Source organism: Aulonocara stuartgranti (genome assembly GCF_965226115.1).
Source record: "Aulonocara stuartgranti genome assembly, chromosome: 10".
Taxonomy (NCBI): domain Eukaryota; kingdom Metazoa; phylum Chordata; class Actinopteri; order Cichliformes; family Cichlidae; genus Aulonocara; species Aulonocara stuartgranti.
The window spans coordinates 32,022,680-32,039,672 of NC_138946.1; the positions used below are offsets into that span (position 1 = coordinate 32,022,680).

At 43.7% G+C, this 16,993-nt stretch overlaps 1 protein-coding gene across 6 annotated transcripts in view; it reads right to left on the minus strand.

Moving 5' to 3' along the window:
* Positions 1–9,293: 9,293 nt before the first annotated feature.
* The window catches only part of nrip1b (nuclear receptor interacting protein 1b), a 38,666-nt gene continuing 30,966 nt past the window's right edge, over positions 9,294–16,993 (minus strand). For all 6 annotated transcript variants that reach the window (XM_082549525.1, XM_082549526.1, XM_082549529.1 and 3 more), the window contains one exon: positions 9,294–15,613. In XM_082549525.1, coding sequence (XP_082405651.1) covers positions 11,552–15,151 — 3,600 coding nt within the window. In that variant the 5' untranslated portion in view covers positions 15,152–15,613 and the 3' untranslated portion in view covers positions 9,294–11,551. The remainder of the gene's footprint in view (positions 15,614–16,993) is intronic.

Consider the following 16,993-nt stretch of genomic DNA (forward strand, 5'->3'; position numbering starts at 1 on the left):
AAACATCAGAACTTTATGATGGCACTGGAAGAAGGATCTGGCAACAGAACTGAGGATGTAAACAGGATTTGATCAGTGTACATTTTGTAGTTTCATTATAACAATAACTGCGATTTAGCTCAAACTGAGTTTGAATTTAATTCATATCCATAAACATATAGTAATATAAATATATAACAGTATTAATACATTATTTTGTCATAGCAACAAATCAAGGTTGTGCTGTTACCCCATGCTATTCAGCTTTTCTCCCAGCAGATGGCAACATCCTCCTTTGGAGCACCAGCTTGCATAATCACAGCCCCACACAGCAGCAGCAGAAATGTGGAAAAAGGAATGAAACATGAAAATGATTCCACTTGCCAAATCAAGTAGCATTATAAATCACAGAGTCTGTTTTCATTTTTCAGCACGGTGCCTTAATCAATATTTTATACTTCTATGTGCAGTGTGCTGAAATATTCACTGACCACCACAGAGTGTGTGAAGGTTACCTTAAACACCCAGGGCAGCCTCTTAAAACAGCCTTCTTGTCTGAGCAGACACATCACACAGTTTGACCTCAAGGCAAAAAGTAGAGCTATCAGTCAGAGAATCGGGGAAGCTGTCAGGAAACCAATCAGAAAATAAGTTGATGAATCAATTGGCAAAGTCAAACAGAAGCCGCTGCAGATCCTTGGCTGACAAGCTGATGTCTGCTTGTTTGTTGAAGATCAAAACAGATCCCGAAAGTGAGCCCGAGGGCTGTATGATAATAGCTCCACTCGCACCAGGACATTGAAAATCCTCCTTCACGCTCTGCCCGATACAGTAATCCAACAACAACGCATGTACATTACAACTGTCCTTTAACACAAGGATGTAGCATTCATGTTAGTTCATGGGGCCCATATGGTCTAATCTGAACTTCAACAAACATTTTATAATAACGTATTTAAAGTTTGATCCAAACTACATGCAATATTTTCACTCCTGTGTAGTGATGCCAGTGCTACCAGCCTAAGAACAGCCGAGCATTTAATTGACAATTTGGCTCTATAAATGACTCCACTGTAACTGCCACACTTTGCAGACACGTCCATCGCATTAATGACTTCATAAAGGAGTAAAATGTTGATACTTTCTTGCATCTTGTCACAGAGATACAACTGGATTTACTTATTGAAGCCATTTAAATATATTTAAATTTCTAATATATGTGAAAATGCAACAACATGATGAGCCCGTGCTCCAGGACATAGACCTGCCTTTTAGACCTGCCACACCAATATGTGGGATAAAGGTTTACCCCGCATACTGAATAAAACAGTTACACGTTATTGTATTGTAGAATTCAGTTAATCCACGAACGCACCGATGAGATTTCACAGTCAGTTTTGCTTCTTTATTTTAGCAAATTTTCTGGCTATACCAGCTCCGTGGAACCTGAAAGATAATAAAAAATAAGCAGAACTAGAAAATTAATGCTTAAAAATGTTTTGAGATGTGCCCATTTCCCCCCAGGATCTCCCTCTTTAAGCAAACGAACCAACTATGGTGCTTCATGTGTGGCTAAAATAAGACCCTTTGCAAACAGACCAGGTTGGGTTGGCTTCAAGCAGACTTTCTGTATACACATTATATTGCAACAATGTTTTGGAAACAAAATGTTGAAATACCTGTATGGTTATGGGCCATGTGCTGCTCTTGAGTCTGCTTTTGTACCTGCCAGGTTTTCTTCAGTTTTTTTTCCTCAGGGGTTTTAGACACGAGCCAGTGTCCAAGAATGATTTGGTTTAAAGTCTATCTATCTATCTGAATTTTTTTTATGAGTCCATGACGTCTTTAAGAAAAAGAGTCAGCATAAAATTACATATAACTGCGAGGAGTGCAGGTTTTCCGATCGCACTGAAACACATCATTTGTTTTAAAGGCTTATTTGTTAATACAAGCCATTCAGTTAAACCTCATTTCAATCTTAAATTCACTAATGTGAGGGTAACTTATAAACAGGAAAAGAAAATACAATGCATCTACGGAAGCTGCAAAGGAAAGCAGACGGCCAATCAGTAAATCAATCAAATCCAGTCTTTGTTTTTTCATGCAGCAAACCTCAGTGGTTGTTTTCAACACTACTCACTTATTGTTCCCCAACAGCAAATTTATATGTCATAAAACATGAAGCTGTAAAAACTGATGGGTCATCTGAAAGCATTTTTCTTCACACTAAAGCAGGACCAAGGTTCTGCTTTAGTGTGGAATATATGTATATATATATATATATATATTATTATTATTTTATTTTTTTTTCCTGGAAACAAGCAAGATCCGTGGACATCTCAGGATTTGATTTTCTTATTAAGTAAATTAGAATACAGACTCAATGGGACTACCATAGATGTTCCTATGTGATATGGAAATGATCAGGTGCCTTAAACCGTCGCAGCACAGCAGTGTCTACAGGCAGTGAAGACATATCACTGCATTTTTTCGGGAGCTGTCGTGCCAACAATAATACAAAGCTTGTTTCATTTTAAAATAACACTGATTGTGTTTTTCCCCTTTGCTTTTTTGAAGCTTAGAGTGCAGCAGGAGCATTGATTTTATGACAGCGTAAAGAATGAAGTAGTTAAACTCTGTCGTGGCTCGATGTCGGGTATCCTGACAAGATCATTATTTTTGAGGATTTCAGCCATTTTCAAGGTGTCTTTCCCAGATAATGGGCAGGACTTTCACCACTTCCCAAATAAACTATGTTTCAAATTCAGTACATTTTTTTATAAAGCTTAACAAAAGCAGCATTAGTCTGTGTTTTACTGCTCATCTCGACCTTGTTGACAGAAATTACATGAGGATTGTTTAGTATCATCTTCTTTGTGTACACAATTAACTGTCACTCCCTGCACGAAAAAATTATTTGGATTCACGTAAAAAATGGAAAGCATTTCCACGGGACTGATTCTGTTGTTTCAACTTAATTTACTTGAGTTAAGCCAACTTAATTAATTAATGATGAATTGACTTATTTACTGTAGTTGAGTCCAACTTCATTGAGCTGATCCAACCCATTACATTACATTAGCCCAACAAAAATACTTAATGCTAATAGAAAGTCATTTATTAATGTAGAAATCTTTTCTGTGATTATTTTAAGTTCATTTAAGGAGGTATTTTGTGGTGTGTTAACATAAAATTTATCATGCACACCTTTTTTTCCCTCCAATTTATAACAAATTCACATAGTTGTCCTTATCAGGGTTGCCGGGGGGTACTGGAGCCTATCCCAGCTCTCACAGGGCGAGAGGCGGCGTACATCCTGGACAGGTCGCCAGTCTAATGAAGACAAACACAGACAACCGTTTTGATTCACACTCACGGGTAATTTAGAATCACCAGTTAACCTAATCCCACTAACTGCATGTCTTTCGACTGTCGCAGGAAGCCAGAGAACCCATGCACACTCCACACAGAAAGGCCTCGGCCAGATGGTGGATTCAAACTCAGGATCTTCTTCCTGTGAGGCAACATTTCTAACCACTGCGCCACAGAGCTGTCACTCAAAGCTTGAAAAAAAAGTAGGGAAGCTATGATTACAAGGCTTGATACAGAATTTTCTTCACGTTTTTGTCCTTGACAGGTTAAACTACAATAAATAGCAATAGCATACACATGGTGTGTGTATGCGTTTCTGCCTCTTATAACCTCAGTGAATAAATTTTGTGTGATCTTATGATATTGTGAGTCCAGGCAACTAACCACTGTTGCTAGATTGCATCACGTCATCTCAAAAAAACAAGTTTGTTCACCATAGAAATCATAGAAACATGAAATTATCAGCATCATTTATTGACCACGACGTACCTGAGTGTTGTTGCTGACCATGCTTCGAGCAGGTTACAAAATTTAAATAATCACAAACTGGTTTCTTGAGCTGCGTTGATACTAGCATGTTAAAAGGACCAATATCTGTAAGTGATGCTTCCTGCATCTTGTTGAATCTATGACATCCAGAATGAAGGCAGTTCATAATGCAGACAATCATACAACAGTTCTGAACAATACAATTAATCACACTCTTTATGATGACCCCATTTTCTTTCCATCTAAAGCAGCGGTATCCAACCCCTGGGCCCCGGACCATTACCGGTCCGTGAGTTGTTTGGTACCGGGCTGCGAGAGTTGAGGCTCAGGTGTGAAATTGATGGTTCTCAGGGTTTTTATCGGTTTTTAACGTTATTATTTTTATAATATATAATCCACGACACCTTAAAGGTTGTGAAAATATTGTCAGTCATAAACCGGTCCGTGGCATAAGGTTGGGGACTGCTGACCTAAAGCACATAAATGCAGCTTCAGAAATTCAGAACTCCAGATTGAACAAACGTGGCAACATAGTGTCTGCGTGCTGATAGGTGTGGTTAGTTTTAGAGGTGATTCACTTAAGTTGTGCTATTTTCTGAAGCACAGTCATTTCATTTCTATTTCATACAAAGAAAAAGTCCAGCTGGCTGTAAATTGCATCTTGCAAACATTAGAAAACATTAGAAAATCAGTTTATGCACTTTAAATATTCTGGGGTTTTTTTTTCTTTTGGTTTTTTTTTTTTTTACACCAAAACCCAGTGTGTGCTGGCGTAATGTGTTCGTAAATCTGTCCCCCAAATTTCATCAGTCACATCTGATCTGTTAAAAAGATGAATACCTGCTGCCAGTGAGGCACTGCCTTGAACTTGACTTCTAATGACCAGAAAGGGATGACCTTTGTGAATGAGAGTCTGTTGGAACATGACCCTTGGGCTCCCTCTTCAGTAAATGCTTTCCTAATTGGTTTATAGTTTCATTTACTAGCTTCAAGTTTTATTTAAAACATGATCTTAATATTGTAAATTAAGATAAATTAAGGACATGTATGCCTTACCTTGTAACTGCAAGTTTCTAGACTGTGTCCCCCAGTTCCTTTGTTAGCTCTACGCCTCACTCATCCAGCCTTTAAACAGTAACATGGCAAAAACACCCAGCTTGAAGCTACACAGCAAGATTTTCCTAAATAAAGTAAGTTATTGACAATAAAGAAAAATCAAGATTCATTTGTCCTACAAAAATGGGCATCTATGCTCCATCTGCAGTTGCTGTGGGGCCCAGTTTGAGAACCACAGTGATGAATGAAGAGTCGTGGGATTGTCAAGATCATATATAACCTGGTTACCATGACGTAAAATGTCATATTTAAATGCAAAAGAGAAAAAATTCAGTTTCTGTTAGTGGCCCTATAGTTAAAGTTCCTCACAGTCGATAAGATTAATCTCCTGTGAAACATAGACATCTGTGCAAAATTTCATAGCAACATCAAGACTTTGTCGTCCATAAACTCCTGCTGCTGGCAGGCTGAAAAAACTCAACACTAAACAAACAAGCTAATGATTAAAATATGAGGCATGCCACACGAGTACAGGGGCAGCATTTATAATCTGGAGCTATTATATTCCCATATAAAGGTAAACTGGTGTTCCTCCCCGTGTCTTATGGATCGTCTTCCCTTCTAAATATTGTATCATGCTGTCAAACTAATAAGTGCTCTTAACATAACATCTTCACTTTCTGAAATGCAACCAAATCCCCTCTGACTGCCAGATACAGCTTCATTCTGTTTTTTTCCCTTTATGACTTCACACTGAGTTGAATATTAGAAAGCTAATTCAACAGAGTTAAGTTTGGCAGGCTTCATCCTAAGTCTGCACAAAGTTCACATCCCAAGCTGGTCTTAGCCAGACTGGTTGACACTAAACTGCCCTTTCTCACTGTACCGGGGATTTTGAGAGATGTTTACTTGAAAAGTTCATGACCCTGCAGATCAACCACAGTGTCACGATTCATACAGGAAATTAGCGGTAAAAACGTTTCTCGAAGATGACATCGTTCACATGAGAGAGGTGGAAAATAAAGAGATGGCAGTTCATTGTTTGCTGTCACTCGATTTCAAACGGAGAAAATTAAGATTCAGATCAAGCGTGAGCTTAATCGCCTATGAAAACAGGAATGCTCGCTCCCGTCATTACTAATCGAATACCTCAGGATGTGTAAGCGAGAACTTCTTTGAAAGGAGAAACTTTCTGAGATGATCAGAAGCAATACAAGACGCCGGCAGACAGGAGACTGACACTGCTAGCTCTCCCTGGCCAGTTTGTAAAACATTTACCCTTGTGCTTATCTGACATGGCAAATACCATCCATGTTCTTTTAGTGTCAGCCAAGATCCCTCAAGCTGACAGCCTGCTCTGTGGACTACAGGGACTCTCACTCATCATGAATATTACATCGGGCCTGTTTACAGGCCTGCACATGGACATAAGTAAGGAAGCTTTATAAAACTGCCATCTCTGATCAGAGCTGCTGTATTTTCACTTGCAGTGTTCACCCTCTCTGCAGCCTCTCTGCACATTTGGGCTATTAGTCATTCGTGAATAATTACCACATCATGTATGAGGACTGGGAGGCCATGGGAAACAGTGAGGGTCAAGAGGCTATCGAGCTCAAAAGAAAAGAAAGGGCTTGAGCCATGCCGCCACTTGTCATATTTACATGAGAGATTGCGAGAGTGGCCTGAGTGTATTGCTGGGGAGCGGAAGCAGGGAGATGTGGTTTGTGGTTTGAGTGCATATGTGTGCAGAGGAGGTGTCGGGGGGGGGGGGTAGGAAGAGAGGGGAGGGGGAGCTACAGCTGCGGGGCCAACAGTTGATCCTGTCCCGGGAAACAGGATCAGCCAGGTCAGGTCGAGGGAGGTGAGGCAAGAGGTCATGACCCTGGAGGGGGGTTAAGGGAAAGACTTCACAAAGAGGTACATCTTCAAAAGCCTCGGGGAGGGAGGGCTAGTATAAGGTTGTGAAATCAAACGTTGGGACCTTTTTTCCCTTAGTGCATGAGTTTCCCCAGGTGTTTCGCTTCAATCCTTTTGAATACTGACTTGTGGCTCTGCTCATCCAGCCGCTGGAGAAGCATCACCTCAAGGCAAAGTACAGAAACAGTTGGACTGGTATCTGTGAGGCATATCAGCCTTTTATTTATATATTCTACTTTAATGACACTCCAAATGGGACATGAGACCCATAAAATGCTAATTAGATCGTATGTGTGACAGAGTGTGTGTGTGTGTGTGTGTGCGCACGCGTATGTTTACATAACATTTGAGGTCAAATCACATGCTCAAAGTTCAAAGGCTTCGCTAAGAAAAGGGCGATGAAACATCTGGGAGCGGATTTATCACACCCATCACTAAGACGACTGGTGACAAGTGTTAGCTCTGTATGGCCTCCATGTGAATAAACAAAGCACATAAAGAGGAAAGCATCTCATTTACACTAAAGTCGTCAGGCTTGCTGTTTCGAACAAGTTCCCATGCAGATAAACCCTTGGCCCAGCACGTTAAGTGCAGTCATTAAGTTGTTTGTCAGAGACTAAGCATCTGCAATGCCAGGAAATCATTTCTGGACATCTCGTAACTATGAAAACGTCTGTCGTGGGACTTCCGAGTGCTCGGTCTGCAGTTGAGTTGCTGGCGGCCTTATGTGCAGCGTTTACATCTTTTTGGCCTCATGCTGAGGTCAGGAAATCAAAGAGCGAAGCCACAGACAAACAGTCGATTGTCAAGTTTTACACCTTGACCTCAGCTTAAACTCGCAGCCGCCTACTTTAAGCTTGCCGCTGCTCCGGCAATCAGAGGAAATCGAGAGGTTACTGGTAGTTCAGCCTTGATAAGAATCTTGAAATGGAGAAGTTCACTGAGGGGAAAGGTTACTGGGAGTTTAAAGAGAGTGCAGTCAGTCATGGGGAGGATTAAATAAAAGGGAAGTCAGGGCTGAGGAACTGTGCTGCAATTTCAAAAGTGCACTGCAGACAAAAAGCTGTCTGTTCACTCGCTGGACTTCATATTCAGACGGTGCAGGGGAAGTTTAGCTTGAACTTGTCCTCACCTTTAGGAAATCTCACGCTACAGGCTGTTTTTTCTCAAGTCGAGAAAACTATCGCTAAATGGATAATTTTTCAGATGGGACACAAGAATTAAGGTTTTGTAACGACCGCACAAAGAAATCTATTGTAGGCTCTAAATCAAAGATATACGTTCCATTTGTGTAGGGCACATCCTTGGGCACTCGGTGTGCATCTGGTGACCTTCACGTGTCCTCCCTTCTTTCAGTGTCTTTCCTGCCTTTGTTAAAGACTCGGCAACACAGTGAACAGCAGCCAACTCAGAAGCAGGGGTTTAGGGGCAAATACAGGACATCCTCTCACTCTTTTAATAGACCGGACTCTTTGATTGCACGCAGCGCTGTTTGGCTTTGATGTCATTTTCTTTAAATAATAATGTGCTTTAATGTTAAACCTTACTCTGATATTGGGGTGCAGTAGTTGTTCAGTTTCACTGCTGGTTGCTTTGGTTGTGTTAAAGTGACTGCTCACAACAACTAAGCTGATCATGTCAATGAAGCAACATCTGGGCTAAATCTAATCGGCCTGTTGCAGCCTTAAAAAGATGTGGTTGTGTCTAATTTTGGCTAAAAATGTCATTTTTTATGATCCTGGAATGCCTTATTAAATACATGGCCTGGTCTGACCCTGTCTGTACAGTTTACATGTTCTCCCTGTGCAAAAACATGCATGTTGGGGTAATTCTCAACTGACTGTGGCTGTGAGGGAGACTAAAGTGTTTGCAGTGCATTCGTAGCATCAGTCTGTGTATGCTAATGTAGCATGTAGTTTCAAAATGCTTTTCAGCAGAACCCACTAGAAGAGTGCTATTTGAAGCTGCTAATGTTAAATGTCATTTACATACATTCTTTTTTTCCATTGTAGTGTTATTATTAGTAGCTGTAGTAGTAGTATTCAAATTTAAAGGCAACCAGGCTATCATTTGTTTGTATACATGGTCAGAGAGACTTTTAAAGTTGTTTCTAAAGTACGAAAAATCCAGGTATGAAAATATTAATAAATCACAATGTAAGCTTAGTAAATGAGGCTCAATGAAAAGGCCTTGCATTTTTCAGATACACAATTCCACCAGCAACATAGTAGAAGATTACAGGTGAACTGGCCTGCCCTGAAACTAAAAACATTTTGTGCATCATGGAAAAAAAGACACAGCACTGTTGATGGTCTGGAACAGTATAGGACAGCACACCTCCATCTAAAGTTCAGCTTCTACACATTCACTATTTGACTTTGTTAAAAGAAGAGGGGCGCTACAAATGAGCAAACACTGTCCCGACATTTGTCCCAGCACACTGCTGGCTGCTAAACTGGAAAGAGAGGAACACAGTCATACTAGGTCATGCATTTTAGTCCTTTATTTTTCAGATATCAGTGCAAATGAACACCAAAAATGAAAACATAAAAAAATGAAATAATGTTTCAGGTCTTCACATGAAAAAAATGAAACATCCTTTTTTTAATATATATATTTATATATATATTTGCTGCTACAAATGTATTTCTTAGATGCACAATGCAGATCTATGATTGTACGTCAATCCCCCACCTACATCCCCCCAAACTCTTCCACAGAGCTTTGTTAACCAGTAACAGAAAAGAATAATCACAAAAATATTCAATGCACATTTATTTTTCCACACATTTTTTTTTTTTAAATCAACTTGCTCAACAGTCTGTGGTTATTTAGGGACTGTTCATATTCTAAACCAGCCTCTCTCTCTCTGTGATATAAAAGACCTATTTTAAGACTTGACATTTTCCCCCATCACCAGTAGGGATACACAGGTAGTTCCCATGCGTCTGCATGCAACAGGCAGCAGTGAGGAAAGTCAGACATTATTACACAACACAGCGCAGGATAGATTATCATTTACCACATAGAGACACATGCAGAGAACAAACCAACCAAAAGAAAAAAAGAAAAAAGGAAAACGATGGGCATAGCATCCTCGGCCTTTGTATGTACACTTGTACGCATATAATTCATATTTACATATCAGGGCATTAAAAACTAGGGTAATATCTTTTCTTAAACATTACAAAATAGTCATCTTTCATACTGAAAGTACTATTTACACAAATATATTTAACCATTGTGAAAATGTATTAATAATTGAAGAGACATACTTCATATGTAGTAAAAAGATCACGAGACTAAAATCGATAAAGCAGTATGTGAGATCAACTGAAAAGAGTACAGTACGATCCAAAAATAAGGAGCTAGATCAACCAGATATCCCTCAAGACACCAAAAGGTCTTGGTGATTGCTGGGGGCAGGTACACACATCCAGCTGCTTTCAAAACAAAGATGTACCTGTGGTCTTCTCTTTATTATCATGCAATTCTTTTGACATTTTATGAGATAAGAGACTGCCACAAACAAATAATAATAACAATAAAAAAATCTATAAACCACAATAGTGAAGAAATAAAGGGAAAAAAAAAATCACAAACTGTCAAATTCTCAACAGATAACAATACTGACTGTTTTTTCTTTTTTATTATCACATGCCATTAAATGATTCTGAAAAGGACTCCAAGGACTCGATAGTGCAAAGTCTGGGTACTCCTTTTAAGTGAAATGAAAAGGAAAAAGCCATGTGCGTCACACTCAAAAGTTTCTGTGTGCATGAAGAAAAGTGCCTTGGGTTTAACCAGGGTCGCAAGATAAGTTTCTCACACACTGCCTTTTTAACTGTTGCTCTAGAAACCTGCTTACACGCAGTTGCTCAACTGTAAGAGCCGCGCTCGCTCTGTTGACCCATCTGCTCCAAACGGCTCAATCTGCAAACATAGTGCCCTGAATTTGCACTGTCGAATATTGGCCTCGAAACACGCACTTCAAATAAAAGCGAAAACAATGAGTTGTGACCGTTTAAAGCGCCAACGATATATTCCTTCTCCACTGGTAATTGTGCCACACCGTGAATCCCGAGGAACAAAGCATTCGTCGCGGCGGGATCTTCGCCGAATGCCGTTTTTAAGGTCCTCTGAATGACTTTAGCACGGACACTGTTGTAATAGAATCTTATCTAAAATTGATGGGTCTCTGTCTATCTGGAAATGTTCTGATGGAGAAAATAAATAAATGTCCACTGAACTGAGCACTAACATTTTTAGAGTCATCAATAATGGATGTTGCTTGAAATGTTCTTTCTAAATGTTTTATAGCAGGCAACAGGAGGACTTGGAGTAGTGATATGTGTACAGTTCAATTAGTAAGAAAGTGTAAAAAAAAAAATAACAATAATAAAGGAGGGCTCCGTAATTAACATTGTAGTACAAAATGTAGAGCATGACAATCAGTGATGGGAAGGTTTGATCTGTGACTGATGCACAGTTTTGGCTTTTGTGGCATTCTGCTAAGATACAGCTGTTTTGTACCGTTCCATGACCTCACTATTTAAAAATCGATGCAGAAGTGCATCTGAATTTGCTCTATGCCACCTGAAAAAAAAAAAAATCATTCAATTTGCATTCTTTGTCATTTGTCTCATCAGACCAATTTGGCAAGTCATTCAAAAAATGAAAAACAAACAGAGTCAGTGAATTTCTTTCCATTTCTATTTTTCTGCAGTTGATACAAATTCTACTCAGACGACTGGCTCAGCCCCTGGCTCTCATGGCTGTGCTTGTCGTTGTGGGCGGGTGATTGAGGGGTAGAGCTCAGGCTGCGTTCATAGGCATGCATGTCACTGATAGGCTCTTCTTTAACTCTGACCACAGAATGGGCTCCCTCTGCCTGATCTCTCCCCTCCTTCCTTAGCTGGATGCTGCCCTTCTGCAGCATGTAATATAGGATGGGGTTGGACCGCGAGAGCCGTGGAGAGTCTGGGTTTGAGTCACAACCCTCGTCCTCCTCTTCGTTCTCTTGACTACTCCACCGCACAGGGCTCTCAGGCTCCTGTTTGACTAAAGTAGGCGTCTCCCGTTTTTGAGTGATGGGCCACAGGGACGGGTGGCGACTCCAAGGGGAGCGCAGAGAACTGTCACCTGGAGGAGGGGTGGGTAGTGGTCTGAGATTACTTGGAAACCCTGAGTTGAGGGAACCGTGGGGATGCCAGCTGGGCAGTTGGAGGAAGCTGTGATTTTGGGCAGGCTGAGTGAGAATGCTACCGTTGGCCTTGCCGTTGGTCTGGAGGACGGAAGGACTGGGCGCCCCCCGGGGCTGCTGGGACAGCTCCTTTAGGCAGTTGTCGGAGAGCAGCAGCTGTTTGAGCACATTGAAGCCCCGGCTCTCTCGTGTAAGGGTTTCACTCGGTGGGCTCTTTGGAGGAACCTCTTCTTCCTTTAGAGTCCTCTGCTGCTCAGGCTCTACCGGAACAACAGAGGAGGCAAAAATATTTGTGTCACCACTGTCCACTGCTCTTGGAGAGCTGATGTTACTCAAATTATCAGTCCGATCTGAACAGAGCCGCCTCTTCTTAGGGCTTGGGCTCGGATACTCCCTCTGTTCCTCTTTAACCTGTCTGAGCTGTGTGTCAGCCTGCATAGCAGCACTGGTATAGTAGGTAGCAGTCTGTTGTTTAAGCAACTGGCTGAGGAGGCCATATTTTGCTATAACCTCTGCAGGCCGGGGTTCAGCCTTTAAGTCCTGCTGGGAATCTGAGACGAGGCTATTCTTCTCATAGCAACTCAGCCTCTTTCTGCCAATCACGTCCTCAGACATGGCAGAGGATGGTCCCACGTCCTCCATGAGCTCCGATTTGACCTTTACATCCAGAGGGGGGCCATTGGAGCTGTCGCAGGTGACGTGAGCACCAGGGTTCTTCTCACTGCATCCCCCCGCTGCCTCCACACTCCTCCTGCCACTGCCACTAGGCCTGTCTTTGCGGCTCACAGTCGCTGTAGCTGAGCTTGTTCCTAGAAGGAGCTGCAGCACGGTGCGCCTTTCCAGAAGGTTCTCAATCTGTGATGAAGGAGGAGAAGCTTCCTTCCTACTGAAGGGTGTGCCACTACCTGAAGCTCCATCAGAGAGTGGAGTGGTGGTGGTGGTCCTGCCGATTGGAGCATTGAGTCTTTCCAAAAGGGCAAGGGGCCTGCTGGCATCGTGCTCCTGGCCCAGCCCTTTACCAGAGGGGGTGGGTGGGGAGGAAGCTGTCCCACACTGAGCCAGATTCTGTAACAGTTTACTAGCACTGAAGGCGGGCTCTGAGGCCTTCTCAGCAGGGAAGGTTTTAGATTTACACAAATCCAGTGGGCTGGATTGGACGTTGGGGGAAGGGTAGGAATATGGGGACAGAGCACCGCTTGGGTCACGGCCAAGTGAGTAGAGGGGCTGAGCTGGAGCTACAGACCTATCTATGGGGCTTTTTGTCCTCGCCTCTTCCCAAGATACCAGTCCTTTTGGCTGGTTTCGAGACATGGTGGCTACAGTTACATCAAGAGGTGAATCTTGGTTACCAACATTTTTCTTAACCATCTCATTATTTCTGCGCTCAAGAAGAAGCTGCATGAGTGTGACTTTAGGGTGGGACTTTCGGTCTGGGCTCATTTCAGGGTCCTTGCCCTTGGACACCTTTGATCCTGATGGCTCTGGCTTCCACTTGTTTATTAAAGATTCTGTTAGTTTGTCCAGGGAAGAGGTAGAGATACAGGAAGAGGAAGAAATAGAGGTGGAAACAGAGGAGACAACAGTAGAAGATGGAGATAAAGTTGTGGTGGGGGGCTGAGCAGAAGCTTGAGGAGAGAATGCACCTGGGGCGGAAGTAGAGAGGGTAGAGGTGAAAGAGGCGGAGGAAGAGGGAACTGTAGTTTTGAGCCCTCCATCTTGCATATTGACACGGCTTCTCATGGAGAGGTCAATGGGAGAGCAACTCGAGTAGGAGCTCTCGGCATCGCTGCTGTCCTTGGTCAGGCTCCGCTCCTGGGTGGAGCATTCGCTGTCTGAGGTGACTGAAGAGGAGCCACTTGGTGGCAGAATGCCACAGCTGTCCTCCAAATGCCCATTCTTGGTCAGCTGCTTCTGGTTGTTGTGATTGTTCAGCAGCAGCAGCAGCAAGCTACTGCATGTCTGGGGTGGGCGGGTTGGACGCGAGTCAAAGCCTCGTTTCTCCCGAGATGGCTGGCTGTGAGTGTGGCTTGGAGCACGTGGGGGAGTGGGTGGGGAGCTTTGGCTGTGGCCACGCAGCAAAGAGGGGCTCTGTGGATTTGACAGGGCCATTCGAGGGAGTGTTGTCGTTACTGTGGTGGTTGTTGTCATTCCATTTTGGGTTGTTAAGGAGCTTAGCGTGTCTGGAGCTCCGGGCAGACTGGGTGGCCTTTTGTCCTGGTTGTGCTGCTGGTTTGCCATGGCAGCTAGTCTTTCGCTGGCTGATCTTCCAGAGAGCTGTGCTTTGAGTGCATGCTCCCTGGAATACTGCTGGAGATGGGCTTCGCTGGACAGCAGCAGGGCCAGCTGACTGCAGGCGACACTGGGCTTAGGTGAAGGCGCCGGACTAGAGCGGATTTTCACTATGTTAGCCACGGCCTTCAGTCGCTCTGCACAGGAAACTGAATCTGCAGCTGTAGGAGCAGCAGGAGGCGTGGCACTGTGTGCTGAGCGAGGTGATTCTGGGGGTCTGTCCTGGCTGTGTCCACGACGACTGTAAGGTGTGTTGCTATGATTCTGAAGTTTGCTCTTTCTCATCAGGCCCTTTAAGCGGCTTGAGGCTGTCCCGTACACAGGTAGTGGCTCTTTGTCTGCAGGTGGCGCCTTGGATGGAGACGAACACTCACTCGGGGGTTTATTAGAGTGCTGAGACATCGCCACACTCTGAAGTCGTGAGCTAAATGACTGAAGCAGTGACGCAAGCAGGGTGCTCTCTCCAGCATGAGGAGATCCCTCTAGTGCTCCATTCTGCATCCCTCCCACTTGGCCATTCAGCTCCGCTGGGGGTGAGCTCATTCGCTGGTTCCCTGGATCATTCCAAGCTCCCGAGCGCAGTAAGCGGGCTTTCTTGAGGTGCTGAGAAGAACCCAGAGTGGGCCCATTGGTTCCACCCTTGGGAGCTGTGGGTCCATGGTTGGGCAGTTGGAAGGGCCCACCCACCTTATCACCCTGCTCCTGATTGCTGTGGGCAGCCTCAGACCTCCCACTTGCCGTGGCCCCAGGCCCGGCCACCACTGGATGCATCAGTAAACCTTCCAGATAAGTTAGAACAGCTGAATCCTTGTGTGTCTCAGGGCCAGGCTCCTCCCCATGAGTCATGTTCAATACTAGGATCCCCTCGTATGGCTCAGCACTTCTTACTGGGAAATATGTCCACTAGGTCATCTGGTTGACAGTGGCATGTACTTCCTAAATACCAAAAAGCGGGCAGGCTATTTCACCGAGTCAGTGTACAGCAGAGGGGAGGGGTGGATGCACTAGATGGATGTGATCCTCTCTGTAGTGGGCACAGTCACCACTGTGTTAAAACAGCAATCATGGCTGGAGACAATCCGGGGCAGGTAGGCCTCCCAGGCATTGTTGTATGCCTTTAAATGCCGCAGGATCCCAGAAGGCCCAGCTCGAGGCTTATGTGAAAAGCAACTGAGGAGTCAGCGGGATTTCACCACAAAGATGTTGACACATTCCGTGGCTGTGGATGTTTGGGATGTCTGTCCTATGGCCTGGCTGTGGTTCTGTCAGCGGCGCCTTTCAGCTTTGCAGATCTCACATGGGGGGGACCTATGGCAGTGAGCGAGAGACAGAAAAGAGGGAGGACGAGAAGGTTGGGTGGAGTGGGGGGGAGAAAAAGAGAAAAGGGGAGAAACTGTGTGAGAAGCAGGGATTTACACAGCACTATATCACATTCATTTCACCACCTTGTGTGCCGTCTCTGTTACTTAGCAACATTTCAGATTGACTGCACACGGCTCCTTCTCCTCTCTGCACTCTCCCCTCACAGCCACCGAACAGACGACAAATGTAGATTAGGCCTGATTGGATCCAAATTGAAAATTCAGGCCCACTACCTTGAAAACATTCAGGTCTCGAGCAGTAAGCCCCTCGCAGCAATGTCTTTCAAAAGCAAAGGGCCTTGTGAGAGCTGTGAATAATTCCTTATGCAGCTTGTCATTTCAGTGGATTATCCCCACCACCACCACCCCCACCGCCCCCTGCTCCTTATGCACTTGAGCAGCATCGCACACGACACAAACCTTGGACTACATAAAGCATGAGCCACCCACCCGCTCCCCGTGTCACATGCACACTAGTAAGCCTTTAAGCGTTCATGCCTAGACACAGGAACGAATGTGTGCACGGAGGCACATATAGACGCATGTATAATCTTACTGCTGCGTTATCTTTATTAACACCTGGCCAGCTGGGCTTCGCGTTTTTGACCCCGATTCTTTTTCCTTTAATCAGAAGTGCAAAACCAGAAGTAACTTGATTTATGGGAGGAGTGCTTTGAGCTACAAATAATCCATCTATTTACTTCTCCAAATCAGGGTCCCTGCTGTCAGGGGGCAAGAGGCAGGGTACAGACAGGTCTGCCACAGGGCTAGCAGAAAGACAGACAACCATTCACACTCACATTCACACCTAGGGGCAATTTAGAATCACCAGTTGATCTAACCCCACTAACTGCATGTCTTTGGACAGTGGGAGGAAGCCTGAGTACCCGAAGAGAACCTGCGCAAACACGGGGAGAACATGCACAGCTCCACACAGAAAGGCAGGAAACCTTGGAACCGTTTTGCTGGGAGGCAACAGTGCTAACCACCACGCCACAGTGTTACCCAAATAAACTCAAAGGTTCACACACTAAGCACTGTGAACTTGTTTTTTCCTGAAAATTCTCCTTCCTTAGGTATTGTGAGTTTGTGCGACATTTTCTCCCTATAGCACATTTTATAGTTGTACGTCTTTATTAATTTTGTGCATTTAGCCATGGTTTTTTCTTTTAAATCTACTGTAAACTGCTCAGGTTGTGTTTTAGCTGTGGAGCCACGAGTGAAGCAGTTTGCAGCGTCACTTCCCATCATTGCTAACAATTGTTCACTCTTTTCAGTGTGAAAAAAAAATATTTGTAGTGAATTTCAGTATCTTTTACATGCAGAA